The 17,787-nt window shown below is 41.8% G+C and overlaps 1 protein-coding gene across 5 annotated transcripts in view; it reads right to left on the minus strand.

Annotated features, from left to right (window-relative positions):
• LOC129138885 (nuclear RNA export factor 2) overlaps positions 1–17,787 on the minus strand; it is a 112,416-nt gene that overhangs the window by 19,444 nt on the left and 75,185 nt on the right. For 4 of the 5 annotated variants that reach the window (XM_054677135.1, XM_063804554.1, XM_063804553.1 and 1 more), the window contains one exon: positions 139–234. In XM_054677135.1, coding sequence (XP_054533110.1) covers positions 139–234 — 96 coding nt within the window. Of the gene's footprint in view, positions 1–138; positions 235–1,640; positions 1,945–17,787 lie in introns of those variants that run through there. The other variant, XM_063804555.1, reaches the window with a different exon arrangement.

Raw genomic sequence — 17,787 nt, forward strand, 5'->3', positions numbered from 1 at the left:
TGAAGAACACTGGTACCTCAAATGCTCTGTGGAAAAAAATGTTCCATTCCCATACAAGTTGGGGAAAGTAGCCCCCCCTTTGAGACTCGTGTTGTTTATTAGCATATCATCTAAAAAATTCCTACAGTATTCGTTTACCTTCAGTTCTGTATGTCCCACACTTCTTTAGAGTAGAGCACATTTTGTTGTTGCTTTGTCCTGATGCTACAGTCTCACAGAACGAACTTGGAAATGCTGAAATGAGAGAAAAATAGATTATTCAACCTACATGTAATATCAAATATCACAAGTGACAATATTCTCTAACCATCTGACAAGCAATATTTGAAACCCCGTAAGTTTAAGCACAATCTTGCTATTTGCTCAACTTCATTCACCCAGTACCGCTTTCATGATGTACCAAATGTTATCACCCATGATTGTACCTTAAATCCATTCACTATACTTTTTTCCACAGGAAGAAAAGGAGAGAGTTTTCAGAAAGGAATCTAAGAAGCAATCATTAGAAAATCAGGGGTTGATGGGGGGAGAATCAGAAACAAAAGAGTGTGAAGCTATACTACTATAAGCTACTGAGAGATCCTAAGCGCACACACACACACAAAAAATGTCACCCACTCCCAAATGTACTTTTTAAAGCCAATGGAGTTCAAATAAAGTATAACAAGTAAATTCTGAATCTTCACATCATGACGACTTGGACACTTTTATTGAAATATCAAATTCTCTTTTTAAAAAAATTCCCGATTCCCCTCTCTGCCTTTCGCCCACCCCCCTGAGCCCATGTTTAGAAGGTTTAGTAGAAAAATAAATCATGGAAACAAAGAGAATCTTTACATAATCAAATAAGAGACAGAAATTAAGATTGGGTCTGGAATCGTCTATACAAACTGGGATCTAGGCAGTCTCGAGTGTCCTTAATAACAACATGGTCTGAGGAGGGGCAGAGGACAGAATCACCTGGCACAGACGGTGAATCGGGCAGAGTGACAGGCAAGGGTAGGGCTTTTAGTGTGGGGGCGGGAAGGGGGGGGATCCCATCAGGCTTCCACAGCCCTGTCCCTGAGAAACGACTTACGAGTTCATGAATCCCTGCCGCCCCACTACCAACCCTACCCCTATCCCCCAGCCCCACATTCTGCCCCAGTGCCTTCTCCTCCTTCACTTCACTCTCTACCAACAACAGCTCCTGTGAGTCCAGGATCAAGGCGGATGGCAGACATAGATGCATGGGTGCGCACGCACACACACACACGCACGCACACACAGTTTCTCTGCCAGGTGTTCACAAGTTCGGCCACATTAGGAAAGTCCTCCACTACCTCCACCCAAACCCCCCATACACCCCGACCCTCCCGCACCACCCACCCTCCCGCACCCTCCACCCTCCCGCACCTCCCGCACCCCCCACCCTCCCACACCCCCCGCACCCCCCACCCCCCACACCCCCCACCCCCCCACCCCCCACCCCACATCCCCACCCCCCCACCCCACATCCCCACCCCCCCACCCCACATCCCCACCCCCCACCCCACATCCCCACCCCCCCACCCCACCCCACCCCACCCCCTCAGAGCCTCTGCTATTTGGAGATTGCTCAGCCACGCCTTAAAGCCCAATTCTCAGTAAACTTCTAGTACCGGCTGGTTCCACTCGTACCAGACTTCCTTCCAGCGCGTCAGGATATGAAAGTTGCCGGAAGGCTTCAGATCTGAGCCGAAGTCCAATAAAACTTCCGCCTGAGTCAGGGTGTGGAGCCGGAAGCACCTCTCTGACAGGATTCGGAGCACTCAATCTTCACGTGAATGGGAGGGTGCGGAATCTCACGTGACCATAAGAGCCACATGTACAACAGCCATTGGTTAGCTGCGGTGCTCACAGGACCGCAAAGGCTTTGCCTGCCACGAGATGACAGGAGCCACTTGGCTGCCCACACACGCATCTGCAGAGTTTGGCAGCTCACAATCTTCACGTGACAGAGAGGAATGAGCCTGACACTGTGGCCATGGGGAGGGGTGAGTGGGAGCAGTGGACATGACCATAGCATCCACATGACCCTAAACAGTAGGTCATCTATATGACTTCGAGGGCTGAGACTTCCACATGCTGGTAGCCAGTAATGGCCAGGTGAGGGAAGAATCCATGTGAGCAACAGGGTTCAGGAGTCCACCATACTGTAGTGACTGGAAGAGCTGGGCCCATCACATGACCATAGGAGCAACATGACAAGAGAGGCCACATGACCTCAAAGTTTTAGAGCCCTTGGTGCTGATATGACCAGTAGGGCCCTATCAGTAGGGCTCATAATTGTAGTGTTCACATGATGGTGGCATCCACGTGGCTTGCAGCCTTAGGATCCTGCAAGGCTCAAGTACCCAGGATAGGTGGGTGAGCTTGGGTCAACTTCCTGACAGTAGAATCCAACCACTGCAGAGTTCTCCTGATCTGCATGTTTCAGGAGACCGTTCTGTTCATGAGACCTGGAGCTCTGAGATTGCCCATATTACTGAGATGGTGGTACCTCCAGATAACCTCCCACAGCACACAGACTTGAGCTTTTGCTACCCTCACCTCACTTTTTTTTTTTTTTGAGACGGAGTTTTGCTCTTGTTGCCCAGGCTGGAGTGCAATGGCATGATTTCGGCTCACTGCAACCTCCGCCTCCCGGTTCAAGCGATTCTCCTGCCTCAGCCTCCCAAGTAGCTGGGATTGCAGGCGCCCACCACCACGCCCAGCTAATTTTTGTATTTTTTTAGTAGAGACGGGGTTTCACCACGTTGGCCAGGCTGGTCTCGAACTCCTGACCTCAGGTGATCTGCCCGCCTTGGCCTCCCAAAGTGCTGGGATTACAGCATGAGCCACCGCTCCCGGCCCCCCATCCCTCTTTAATATATTTTATGTGTTTCATTTCTAACAACACGTGAAATTTAATACTTCACAATGAAGAAGGTCCTCACTAAAACCATAATCATAGACACTACTGCAAGAGCCTAAGCAGTCCGTACAGGTAAGCACTGTTTACTTAATTTCATACAGGGCCAAAGGAAATTAGGGCAAACCTAAAGAATTTTAGTTGTTCATTTGAAAAAGAAAATGTGTATAGTGATTAGTATGTGCCACACACTCCAAAAGGTTACCGCATTTAAGAGTGCTAACTCTATGGAGTAGGTAGTATAACAGAATTTTACAGACGAGGAAATTGAAGCAGAGGCGTTAAATCACTTGCCTAAGAGGTCACAGACATTGCAGGTGGCAAACCGGCTGTCTCCCCCAGGCAGTATGGTGCTAGACTGTTCTGACCACCCCCGGGTTTTCCAAAGGAAATTAATTTTAGTTCAGCCTTATTAATTCACACAAACTGGAAGCCAGACCCAGTTACTGAAGAGTTGAGGTCTTGGATGTTCTCTTTGAAATACCAACTAAGAAATTTCAAGTACTATCAGTAATTAGCACCAGTCAATGCTGAATCTAATTAAGGACCTCAGGAGATTCATTTAAATGTATACATATAAACCTACCATTAATATATAAAATATGTATATATGAAAGTCAGTATAAAATGTTTGAGGTTAGCTGAAAACATTTCCTTCTTTAAAACAATTACTGAAAAGAGAAAGATTAGCACTTTTAAAACATCATACCTGGCTCTGGCCTGAACTGCAACAATTTTGTATGAGTGGAATCTGAATTATAATTAGATTTCACTGTATTTTTATTCTGCCTGTGTCTCCCCAGAAAGGATAGAGAAAAGAGAAGGAGAGTACACATTGCAGTTGTTGTTAATCGCAATTTCACGACCACCTGTTTTGCTGGTTTGTGTGGGAAACTGCAGCTTCACCTGCATGTCCAAAATAAATTTGGTGGAGTGGAGTCTTTCTGATTTGCTTGCAGAGGCAAACAATGCTATACAAGCATTGGGATTACTTTGCTAGGTTCCCGCACTGTGGCCTGGCTACATAAATAAGCAGAAGAAAACTCAACAGACCAAATTTTCCACCACAGTTAAAGTTGAATATACTAGTGAGGACAACAGGCTGTGTTAGTGGCTCTAAGGTTATCAAAGGAAGTCATGATATTTGGACGATATTGGGCGCGTTCACGGTGGTATGGCCGTAGACTGAAGTCATGATAATTGGAATGAAAGACTAGGAAGTGCCAATCAGTGGGTCTCGGATAATTCTGGAGAATTATTTATGGGACACATGTAAATAGAGGATATAAAATGGGGCTACATATTTATGAAAGAGCCTATTATGAAATTTCAAGTTGGATTTAGGAAGTATCTATACAAAGTCACAGGACGGAAGCCTACTTCAAGACCTGGTATCTGCCCTGGCCTCCGTTTCTATCATTACATACAGATGAACAGATCACCAGTAAAAGGCACAGCACAATTTTATCTAGCCCACCTATGCTCAACTGGAACTTACACGGTATTGATGATGGTCAAATTCTTTCACCAAAAGACAAATCCTAATTATAACTCTTACTTTAATTCACAGTTTGCTCCTGTCAGACCTGATACTCATATCATTCACTCTTTCTCTGAGATGATTATCAGGACTTTGTTAGGATTTTTTTTTTTTTTTAAGTTACACCAATGGAAGTCTGTCGGTGCTCTAATATGCACAAACAGTGGGGGAAGGTAACTCTGTGGACAAAGATTCATATGTCCGGGGTCCAGTTTAGGCACTGAATTTATTAGGCGCTGTGTTTACTGGGGTGAGGCAGGTTGATAAGCCATTTCTCTTGCGTGTGATACGGCAGGATTTAACGGGAACAACTTCTCCTTCTTTTACCTTTTCGTTCTGTGGTGGACATTTTGGGGATCCATGCTAGTGGCTTTAGGAGGAGTGGCTTTACCTAACACAGAAAAGAGAGAAAGGGGAGTACTGGAACTCCCCTTTCTAGAACTTACTTACTCAGAACTCCCCTAAGTATCAGAACGGTTGCGACGTTGTTAAATTAAACATAAATACTCTAACGCTTTTGGTTTGAACAGATACATACACCTGAACTAGGTATCCTATGTAAATTAACTTTCAGAAAGTAAAAATGACTGACCTAGCAACAGCATACAAGGGAAAGCATAAGATGGGACTCTATCATTACGGGCATTACATTCAAGACCTGTTTTTCTGTGTTCCTTCGTGAAATTCATTAACGTAGCTAGAAGTAACTTTATGTCAGTGCCGAGCAAGAGGAAAAAAAGAGAAGCAGTTGCAGATAGTGCTCCCTGGCAAATTGCTCAATATGCCAACCCCTCAATGCAAGGTAAAATTCAACAGCTCTAGGTAATAGGCTCACTCTTTGAGGACTACCACAACATACAAATACAAAATTATGTCTACAGGGAAAACTTCCTTCAGGCAAAGGATGGAGAGGAGTGAAAAGGTAGGGATTCCATAGAGGGTGTTTACTGAAGAGCAGTGCCATTTGTGAAGATGCAGCTCTCTGGTCCAAACCCCCTCCACTGTGAAGACCATTTAAAACAAGGAGCAATTATGATTCAAAGATTTCTAATGTATTAAAAGTAGAGAATTTTAAATTTCCCAGATTGCTTCCTGTTATCTGCTCAAGGCAACTATATTTTGCAATTCAAGAAACAGTTCTAAATACTCTGTTGGAAAATACTGTCAGATAATTTTTAAAACATAGTCAGCCACATTGTTTTCTTTTTAGTGTATGCAGCATTTATACCTTGTTTCTTGTGATCAGCTTATCACTGATAAATTATTATCAGTGATTAGATCCTGTGAAAAAAGGCAAGATATATAATGTTTGTGTTTTCTTTTAATCCTTGGATTTAAAACATCACGTAGTTTATCAACAGTTATAGAATGACTCACTGGCTGGATTGCTCAACTGGCTAAGTCAATCAAGGAGTTAGCAAATAATGAACCAGTGAACACAATTAAGCTCATTTGACAGTGTAGATGCAGACTAAGGCAAAACATGAGCAATAACACATTACATATCTTGTCTATGTGATACTACAACGTCTTTATTAAGAGCTTCCATTTATATATTGATAATTAATTTTCAAATCTGCATATTCGCAGATTGGGTGATTATCTTATTTTTAATTTTCTTTTCATATGCATATTTGGTATTGTTATGGAAACATATTCTTTTCAAAGCGTGAATAAATGTGTGCATTAGAGGAAAAGGTTGTTCTTTAATTTTGGTACATTATAGGAGTCTGACTCTCTTCTTTTTTCTCTCCTTGAGACGGACTCTCGCTCTGTTGCCCAGGCTGGAGTGCAGTGGTGCGATCTTGGCTCACTGCAACCTCTGCCTCCCGGGTTCAAGTGATTCTCCTGCCTCAGCCTCCTGAGTAGCTGGGACTACAAGCACGTGCCACCAAGCCCTAATTTTTTTGTATTTTTAGTAGAGATAGGGTTTCACCACGTTAGCCAGGATGGTCTCGATCTCCTGACCTCGTGATCAGCCCGCCTTGGCCTCCCAAAGTGTTGGGATTACAGGCGTGAGCCACCGCGCCTGGCTGAGTCTGACTTTCTTCTAAAGACCCAGGGCTTTTAAGGTTGTTCCATACTGAAATCTGAGGATCTTTGATATCTTTGTGAAGTCTGTGTCGCGTGTTTACAGAAAGACAAAACTTGACAGTAAATACGAAGAATTCAGTTACCTCTGGTCAAATAATCCTGACACAACATCATCTCAGGACAAGAGCGAATAGAAAACTTTGCCGACGAATCGAAAAAGAATGAAAATGGGATTTAAGCATCCCACAGTGGATGCCTGTTGAGGTTCTTCCAAAACATATACTGCACAGGGGAGAGCTCTCATGCTTTGTAACCGCCTATTCATGAATTCAGTATAGGTAGCTCCTGAATAAAATATCCGTCTTTGTTACCCGAAGAGTCACTCTATTAGGACACAAGAAGGACTTGAATATTGTGGTTACTATGCTCATAGCGGTATATATAATTTGAGTCTGTACCTGCAGGTGACATTTTTGTTTACCTACACAATATACATTCCTCACCTTCCTGGCTGGGCTCAGGCCTCCATCAGTGTATCTCCTCCCAGTAGAGTCATGTGCTTGAGGATATATGGCCACTTTCTTAGCTCCAAGAGTGGGCCCAGAATTAGTCTAATCTAATCCAATAATCCAATGCCCAATCCAGCAGTGGTTGGGTCAAGATTTAGCCTGGATGTTTACATCTTTCAGTTACTGGCTCAGTTAACCATGAAACTCACTCTGCCTCTGAACTCTCAGTTATATAAGCAAGTGTCTTTACCTATTGGATAAGCCAGCGAGACTTGCACTTTCTGTTAGTTGTAGTTTAAATATCCCTGACCAATACACATTCAATTTTATGGCCATCCTGGGCATCTTACAAAGATGGCTTTCTAAAATAAAACCAACGTATTGGTCTTTTGGTCAAAGATTTTTATGTCTCATTCAGAGTTTCTACACCTAATCTTGTCACAGTCCTGGGTGATTTCAATGTCCATGTAGAAAACCAGTCTGATTCCAAGCCTCATGGTCGCAAGACCTCTTATTTGACTGCCATGCTCAGGGGCACTCCCTGGATCTTGCTACTTCTTGGAACTGCCCCAACTCTAAAATAGTGCACTTTTATATTTTATTGTGGCAACCTTCTTGTAACTCTGAACATCGTGCTTTATATATTTCTTGGCTATGTTTTTGAGTGCATGTTAAGTTCAGACTTTTTAGCTCTTTGATAAATGTTCTATCATGACTACATGGTGGCCTTCTTTATTCCAAATAATTATTGTTGTCTTAACGTCTATTTTGTCTGATACTAATACAAAAGTAACAGTTTTAAATGGTTTTGACTTGTGACTGGTATTGTGGGTTTTTTTAATGGTTTTTTTTCCATCAGTTTATTTGCTTCATTTCTGTGACAGGCCGGAAGAGTTATGTTCATGATGCCCGATATTGAGATGACATTGCTATGAGAGACAAGAGAGCCAAGGTGAGAGAAGGAGCAATGAGCAGGCAAGTGTATGACATGCTGGGCTTTCATAATCCTGCAGCTTCTCAAGTTCAGAAGACTCTCTACAGGCAAAGAGGTTCTGGTGGATGGCAGGAAAGATCTGGGACAACTAAGCCCCAGGTAAGACTACACTAAGACTACTTTATTAATCAAGAGTGGTTTCACTGAGGAGAGACAGGGGCATTTTACTGCTGAGGATTTGGGACTGGAGCACAGTTAGACAGGAGGAATATGTTTTGGTGATCAATTGCACAGCATAGTGAGCAGAGTTAATAACAACGTATCATATATTTCAATATTGCTTTAAAAGTAGATTTTAGATATTCTTACCACAAAATGTGATAAGTAGGTGAGATGATGGATATATTAATTAGCTTGAGTTAGTCTTTCTAAATGTATACACTTATCAAAATACCACATTGTACCCCGTAAATACATACAATTTTGTCTAATTAAAAAATAAATAAAATTTAAAAACAAATGAAAGGAACACAGTGCTTGAAGTCCAAGTTTTTGCTATTACTAATAGAACCTCTCTTTTACTTCATGATACTTGACCTTTCTTAGTTTCAGCTTTCTATTTAGCTATAGACAAAATTTTCCATCATGACCCTCAATTTGGCGTGAGAATTAAATGAAACTTAGATATAGCTCTGCATAGAATAAGGGCTAAGTGGTTTAGCACTGTGGGAGCAGCTGAGTGCCAAACGCTCCTCCTCCACCACCCTCTTTATTTAATCATCAGTCCCTGGGACACCGGCTGCCATGGCTATGCACATGAATACGCTTGAGGGTAAGGAGAATGCATGCTCCGGCAGCAACTGTGGTACCCATGCCTGAAAAACAATGACTGTTAGGCAACTTGGTGCCATGCTTAAGTCTCCCTGGGGTGCTGGGGTCCTTCCTTCTTTTTTTTTTTTTTTTTTGCATAACTCACAAGGACTCATCCCCAGGCCCATCTCAGGGATGCACAATCACAAATAATGTCCATATGGCTGCCCCAAGCAGCCACTGATGTTCACCAGGCTAGACACAGTGACCAAAGAGCTCTAGCTTGATCCTTGCTAAACAGGACTCAAGTGCTGTATTCGTTTCTTCAGGCTGCTATAACAAATTTCCATAAACGGGTGGCTTGAAACAACAGAATTTTAAACTCTCACATTTCTATTGGCCAAACGTTTGAAATCAAGGTGTCAGCAAGATTGGTACCTTGTGGTGAGGGTGGCAGTTAAAGAGAGAATCTGTACCACACATCTCTCTTAGCTTCTGGTGGTTGCTGGCAATCCTTGGCATTCCTTGGCTTGTGGCAGCTTAACCCTAATCTCTGCCTCGGTTGTCACATGGCATTCTCCCTGTGTGTCTGTCTCTTTGTCCCAATTTTCCTCTTCTTATAAAGATACCAGTCATTGGATTAGGGCACACCCTAGTCCAGTGTGACTTTATCGTCACTTGATTACATCTACAGAGACCTTACTTCCAATTAAAATCACCTTCACAGATTCCAGGTAGACATAAATTTGGGGAGGGGGGTGCACGCACTATTCAACCCAATAGAGTCTGCCCTCTGGCTCCCCAATATTTACATTCTCACCGTGAGTAAATTATATTCACCCCATCTCCAAATCCTCCAGATCTTCACCTGTTCCAGCATTAACCCTAAATCCAAAATCTCATCTAAAATTGTCAGGATCTTACCGAGTAGACTTTGGGCAAGGTCCACCCTGGGGCAATGCTCCTCTCTGTCTGCAGACCTATGAAGCTAGAAAACAAGTTATCTACTTCCAGAATACTACAGTGGGACGGACGTAGGTTAGACGTCCCCTTCACAAAAGGGAGAAGGTGGAAAGATTAAAGGGGTTGTCGCTCTGGGGCAGGTTCACAACCCAGCAGGAAAAAAGTCCATTAAGTTTCAGGCCGAGAGTAAACTTCCATGGCTCGATCTTCTGTCCCAAGGGCCCTTCAGGGAGGCAGCCCCAAACTTTAGGACCCTCCAGGGAGGCAGCCCCATCTTCCTGGCTTTCTGGGTCAGGGACTCAGTCCATCCAGCCCTCCAGGGTAATGACAATGCCATTTCTGGTCTGGTCTTCCATGTTTCTGCCTTCAGAGACATTCTTCTTTCATTTTTGTCCCATCTCTGGCCATTTCAGTCCAGGCTGGCAGCATTTCTGCTAGTATAAAACTCTCAAAATCCTTGCCATGTTTTTGCGGATGCCAAGGGGATCCACACAACTAGATATGTAGGCTCTGTGTGGGTCCTTCCTGGATTAACCTATCTGGTTTCCTGGCTTAGGGCCAAGGTGGTTGGTTGGGTCCACATGCCTAGCTAGTCTCATTAGCAAATGGCTGTTCAGCCACACCTTTGGCCCTGTTTCCATAGTGCACTATCTGGGTAGACTGTGAATTTTCCAAATCATCAAGCGTGCTTCCTTTTGGCTTAACAGTTCCTTCCTCAACTTATCTCTTTACTCTCACGTTTTACTATAAAGAGACAAGGCCACACCTTCCAGAGTTTGCATGGAAATCTCCTAGCTAAATATCCAAGTTCGTCGCTTACAAGACCTGCTTTCTACACAATTCATTCAAGTTTTCTGACACTCTATCACAAGGGTCACCTTTCCTCCAGTGCTCATTAACATGTGTCTAATTTCCATCTCAGACGGCATCATAAGCAGCTTGAATATTCATATTTCTAGCATCATTCTGTTCATAATGCTACACGTGTTCTCTAAGATGATAAGCACTTCCTCTACAACTCTTCTCACTTCCTTCTGGAGCTCTCACAAGAATCACCTTTAGCATTCATATTTCTACCAACGGTCTCTTCAAGGCAATCTAGGGTTTTCATATCATGTGCCTCAAGTCTTCCAGCCTCTAGTCATTACCCAATTACAAAGCCACTTCCATATTTTTAGGCATTTGTGACAGGAACAACCCACGTCTTAGCACTAAAATCTGCATTAGTTTCTTAGGGCTGCCATAACAAAATACCCAAACTGGGTGGCTAAAAGCAAGATAAATTTATTCTCACACAGTTCTGGGGGCTAGAAGTACAAAATCAAGATGTCAGCAGGGCCATGCTCCATCTGACGGAAGAAGCCTTTCTTAGCTCTCCTAGTTCCTGGTGGATGCTGGTACTCCTTGTCACTCCTTGGTTTGTAATGCCTTACTCCAGTCTCTGTCTCTGTCTCCACGTGACTCCCCTATGTGTCTGTGTCTCCTTGTCCAAATCTACCTCTATTTATAGGGACAGCAGTCATATTGGAGTTAGGGCCTACCCTGCCTGGTTCAATATGATCTCATCTTAATGTGACTGCGTCTGAAAAAAACACTATTTCCAAATACGGCCACATTTACAGGTTCAGGGTGGACAGGAATTTGGCGGGGGCCACTATATGACTCAGTAAATGCCTCAATTTTTAAAAACCATAGAAGAGTATCCTACTTTCCATTCATTTCAGTGCATTTCATTAACTAATTTTTTCAGGTTCTAGATCCATTATATTTCAGACATAATAAGACATTTGTCAGTAAAGTCAATGAGATTATTTTTAAAGTCTCTATCGTGAGGCTGGTAAAATTAGACACTGAAAGTTCAGAAAGGACAGTACGAGCAGTAAAAATTACAGTATATATAATTACAGATGCAAAACTTCTAAATTAATTATTACTAAACTTAACTAGTATATGTCTATTAAAAAAGCGTTCGTTCCAGGAATGAAAGGGTAGTGGAACATTAGAGAATCTATCAATTTACTTCTGATTACTTCAGGAATACTGAGTGCAAATGCTTTTTATGCTCCCACCAGAAAACCCCTAATAATGAAGTGGAGGGGGGGCGGGGGGGTGCAAAGCGGGACAAAAAATCAGAAGGTACCAGACAACGACACCACACCAAGAAAAATATGTTAGCAAAATTTTATAAGCTAGAAAACAGACGTATAGGTCATAAGTCCTTAGAAGACCACAGAAACTAATCCAGCAAGAAACAAACTTCAGAACTCTGGTATTAGAGGTGATAAATATGGTCGAAGTCAGAGACTAGAAGATGTGGATACTTACCGGAGGATTCAAGGAAGGCATCATAGGAATGGCAATCAGCCCTACACTTTCCACCACCCTGAACAGCCAGGATTTCCACCCCAGGCTCAATGTGAACCCCAGTTTTCTTCACATCCTCATTCTTCTCTAGTAGACCCTGTAAGAGCCACTGTACCACATCCTACAACAGTTTATTTTTACGTTCTGTGGGTGTCGAGGTGGGAGTATATTGGTGAATGTTCCTTTTAACAATTAAACTGCCAAATAAGAACATAATGATCTAGACCTCCTCTCATATTCCCTTCTCAATGACTGAGAAGTGATCCATGTTGGGAGAATCTCAGGACTGGTGGGCAGCTGATCAAAGAAGCAGGACAGAGGTGCATAAACAGGGTAAGAGTGGAAAACACTAGGCACGTGCCAGAACCCACCCAATGTTTTTAAACAGCTAAACCACTCTAAAGAGGACTGGAGAACCTGCTGCATGTGCCTGTGGCAAGTTTGGATCTTCTCTCTTTTCTTCTTTTTCAGAATTGTTCCGTTTCTCTGAAGGTAAAGCCCATGTTTAACCACTCAACTTCTGCTGACATAATTTGCAATGACCACAGCTAACTTATTGAAGCAGAGTACTATTAGGGCGCCAAGAGCTACCTTTGCTCTTGCCCCGCTTGACAGTAGATGCTGAAATTCACCCCCCACCCCCAAACCAATGATAAATCTGATTACCAAAACATTCAATGCGCATTTGTAGACGTCTTCATGGGGACAAACGGGGGAGATTCAATGGCACGTGTCCCAGTGAAATGTCACCAAACAGTCTGCGTTAGACTATCTTGCCTCTCTTCCTCATACCCTCATGAGATGGATGGGCATCAGCTCCTGTTCTTCCTGAACAGTCTCATTCCCTTCAAATCTCTTTTCTCTGTGGAGCCATTTATCTCTGTGAGATTCTGATGACTGAATCCTCAGACTCATCACCCTGATCAGCACATCAAGGATCTTTATTCTTAACCCCCTTCTTTAGAATATAAAAGAGTTGTACATAATAATTGTTTTTCACTGTAACATTGATTTTTCTCACATCCTACTCAGAGCTTCCTACCGCAGGTCTTTGAGCCCAAGGTCCATAGTGTATCTTTTCAACAGACTTCTTTTTTTTTTTTTTAATCCTTTAAGTTTTAGGGTACATGTGCACAACGTGCAGGTTTGTTACATATGTATACATGTGCCATGTTGGTGTGCTGCACCCATTAACTCGTCATTTAACATTAGGTATATCTCCTAATGCTATCCCTCCCCCGTCCCCCCACCCCACAACAGGGAGATACTTTTCTCTGCACTGTCTTTAAAGGTCACCCCTGGGTGCAGCTGTGTAGAGTCATATCCATGCTTGAAAGAAGAGCAAAAGAAAAGCAGAAAAATAAAAAGAAAAAATAATATGAGGCGAGAAAGCAATGAGGTATAAAAGAAAAGTACAATAGAGGCCGGGCATGGTAATCTCAGCACTTTGGGAGGCTGAGGCGGGCGGATCACGGGGTCAGGAGTTCGAGACCAGCCTGACCAATGTGGTGAAACTCCGTCTCTACTAAAAATACAAAAATTAGCCAGGCGTGGTGTCACGCGCAGGTAATCCCAGCTACTCAGGAAGCTGAGGCAGGAGAATCGCTTGAACCAGGGAGGCGGAGGTTGTAGTGAGCCAAGATGGCGCCACTGCACTCTAGCCTGGGCGACAGAGTGAGACTCTGTCTCAAAAAAAAAAAAACCAAACAAAACTAAATATATATATATATATATATATGGAAAGAAAGAGAGAAAGAAAAGTACAATAGAGAGAATCAACAAAATCAACCAAACCAAAAGTTGGTTTCTGAAAAGACTGACGAAACAGCCAACGTTGGCAATACTGGTGAAGGGAGAAAGATGAAGAGCAGTGGACAGGAGGAGAGAGAGAGAGAACACAAAGGAACAATATTAAAAATTAACAAGCAGAATATGATTAGACATAAACAATAAACAAGATAATACCAAAAACAATTTCATACTGATATAAATTAATGCCTAGACAATGTAGAAATTTTGAAAGAGAAACATATCCTGCCTAAACTAACTATAGAAGAAATAGAAAACTTGACTAGACTTAACAACGATTAAAGAAATTACTGTGGACTACTCGAGGGGGCAGGGAGGGGATATGGGTTGAAAACCTATTTATTGGATACTATGCTCAAAACCTGGGTGATGGGATCCGCACCCCAAACCTCAGCATCACACAATATTCCCATGTAACAAACCTGTATGTGTAACCATTCTATCTAAAAATAAAAGTTGACATTAAAAAAAATAGATCTTTAGTTCAAAAAAAAAAAAAAAAAAACAACGTCAAGAAAACTACCAGGAACACGGGGAAAATTCCACTAAACATTCAAGGAGTAGATAATTCCAAGTTCATACAAACTTCACCAAAGACCAAGATAAAAGCTTACACTCCCAAGTATATTTTATGAGGATAATCTTGACTCTAAAATGAGATAAGTATAATAGGAGAAAGGAAATTTATAATTCAAGCTAAATGCTAAATTAAATACTGCAGACTTAAGTGACGCACAGAAATTATAATAAACCAGAACAAGTTTGGTGTATCACAGCAGTGTAAAAATGCCTTAACGTTAGAAAGGAATGTTAATGTAAATCATCCCATTAATGGAAAGAAACAAGATTGGGCTATCATTTTAATGGACAGGGTAAAATCATTTGATAAAATCCAGTGCCTGTTCACGGAACACACAAAAACAAACCAAAACACAATTCTTGCCAAACTGGGAAAAAACAGATGGAAAACACATATCTACAAAATAATCTGCACCAACAGCTGTGCACACTGGTGAAGATTTACATGGATTGTCCTTAAAAATCAAGAACAGGACAAGGTTGCTCAATATTGTCATTTCTGCTCAACAGTGGCGGTTCTAGCCAGTGCAATAAATAAAAGATATAATGATTGGAATTAAAAACACCCAAACGATCATATCTATATAGACAATATATTATTTACCTGTATGGAAAAACCTGAGATAATCTACAAACTCTCAGCATTAATTACAGCTAAGAAGAAAATCAACTGTATTCCTACAAACCAGCAACAACCACTTAGAGGAAAAACAACTCTTCAATGAACACCAATTATAACTGCCACAAAATAGTAAGGTACACGGAAATAAGTCTAACAAAGATGCTTCAGACTTTAAATGAGAAAATTATCAAATGTTATCGAGAGCTATTAGTTCCAAATTAGGCAGATATAAAGCATGCTCATGGAAGAATCCCTATGATAAAGATGACGGTTTTCTCCACTTAACCTGTATATTTGACGTGATTCCAATAAAAAATCCAACACAGCTTTCTACGGAACAATAGACTCTATGACTCTAGAATGCATACTGAAGGACCAAGGGCGCATAATATCCAAGATTATTAAAACAAAGTAGAGGGGATCAGAAGGGACATGGCTTACAAGATATCAAGTTTTAATAATTAAGATAGTTGAGATAGTTCACTTATATGACATCTAGGCCAATACAATTGATAGGATAGAGAGCCCATTAAATATAGGAAAACTTGGCATGAGAGGTTTGCCATTGAAGGTTAGCTGAAGAAAAGACAGGCTATTCAATATATAGTGCTGGATCCATTGGTTATACCCATTTTTTAGAGAGGAGATTGCTATCTCACTCCATACACAAATATAAATTCCAGAAATTAAAAAAAAAAAGAAACCTTAGTGGAAAAAGAAGGAGGTGAAAGGTCTCTAAATGAAAAACAACAAAACACTGCTGAAAGAAATCATCAATGACAAAAACAAATGGAAACACATCCCATGCTCATGGATGGGTGGAATCAATATGGTGAAAATGACCATACTGCCCAAAGCGATCTACAAATTCAATGCAATTCCATTCAAAGTACCATGATCATTCTTCACAGAACTAGAAAAAATATATATCCTCAAATTCACGTGGAACCAAAAGAGAGCCCGCATAATCAACACAATACTAAGCAAAAAGAACAAATCAGGAGGCATCACATTACCCGGCTTCAAATTATACCACAAGGCTATAGTTACCAAAGCAGCATGGTACTGGCATAAAAACAGGTATGTAGACCAATGGAGCAGAATAAAGAACTCAGAAATGAAGCCAAATACTGACAGCCAACCGATCTTTGACAAAGCATACAAAAACATAAAGCGAGGAAAGGGCACCCTATTCAATAAACGGTGCTGGTAAAACTGGCAAGCCACATGCAGAAGAATGAAACTGGATCCTCATCTCTCACCTTATTACAAAAATCAACTCTCAAGATAGATCAAAGACTTAAATCTAAGACCTGAAACCACAAAAATTCTAGAAGACACCATCGAAAAACTCTTGCAGACATTGGCTTAGGTAATGAATTCATTCCTTTTTTTTTTTATACTTTAAGTTTCAGGGTACATGTGCACAACGTTCAGGTTCGTTACATATGTATACATGTGCCATGTTGGTGTGCTGCACCCGTTAACTCGTCATTTAACATTAGGTATATCTCCTAATGCTATCCCTGCCCCGTCCCCCCACCCCACAACAGGCCCCGGTGTGTGATGTTCCCCTTCCTGTGTCCATGTGTTCTCATTGTTCAATTCCCACCCATGAGCGAGAACATGCGGTGTTTGGTTTTTTGTCCTTGCGATAGTTTGCTGAGAATGATGGTTTCCAGCTTCATCCATGTCCCTACAAAGGACATGAACTCATCCTTTTTTATGGCTGCATAGTATTCCATGGTGTATATGTGCCACATTTTCTTAATCCAGTCTATCATTGTTGGACGTTTGGGTTGGTTCCACGTCTTTGCTATTGTGAATAGTGCCGCAATAAACATACATGTGCATGTGTCTTTCTAGCAGCATGATTTATAGTCCTTTGGGTATATACCCAGTAATGGGATGGCTGGGTCAAATGGTATTTCTAGTTCTAGATCCCTGAGGAATCGCCACACTGATTTCCACCATGGTTGAACTAGTTTACAGTCCCACCAACAGTGTAAAAGTGTTCCTATTTCTTCACATCCTCTCCAGCACCTGTTATTCCTGGCTTTTTAATGATTGCCATTCTAACTGGTGTGAGATGGTATCTCATTGTGGTTTTGATTTGCATTTCTCTGATGGCCAGTGATGATGAGCATTTTTTCATGTGTCTTTTGGCTGCATAAATGTCTTCTTTTGAGAAGTGTCTGTTCATATCTTTCGCCCACTTGTTGATGGGGTTGTTTTGGCCATACTGCCCAAGGTAATTTATAGATTCAATGCCATCCCCATCGAGCTACCAATGACTTTCTTCACAGAATTGGAAAAAACTACTTTAAAGTTCATATGGAACCACAAAAGAGCCCGTATTGCCAAGTCAATCCTAAGCCAAAAGAACAAAGCTGGAGGCATCACGCTACCTGACTTCAAACTATACTACAAGGCTACAGTAACCAAAACAGCATGGTACTGGTACCAAAACAGAGATATAGACCAACGGAACACAACAGAGCCCTCAGAAATAATGCCACATATCTACAACTATCTGATCTCTGACAGACCTGACAAAAACAAGAAATGGGGAAAGGATTCCCTATTTTGGAAATGGTGCTGGGAAAACTGGCTAGCCATATGTAGAAAGCTGAAACTGGATTCCTTCCTTACACCTTATACAAAAATTAATTCAAGATGGATTGAAGACTT

The sequence above is a fragment of the Pan troglodytes genome, chromosome X, assembly GCF_028858775.2.
Source record: "Pan troglodytes isolate AG18354 chromosome X, NHGRI_mPanTro3-v2.0_pri, whole genome shotgun sequence".
Classification (NCBI taxonomy): domain Eukaryota; kingdom Metazoa; phylum Chordata; class Mammalia; order Primates; family Hominidae; genus Pan; species Pan troglodytes.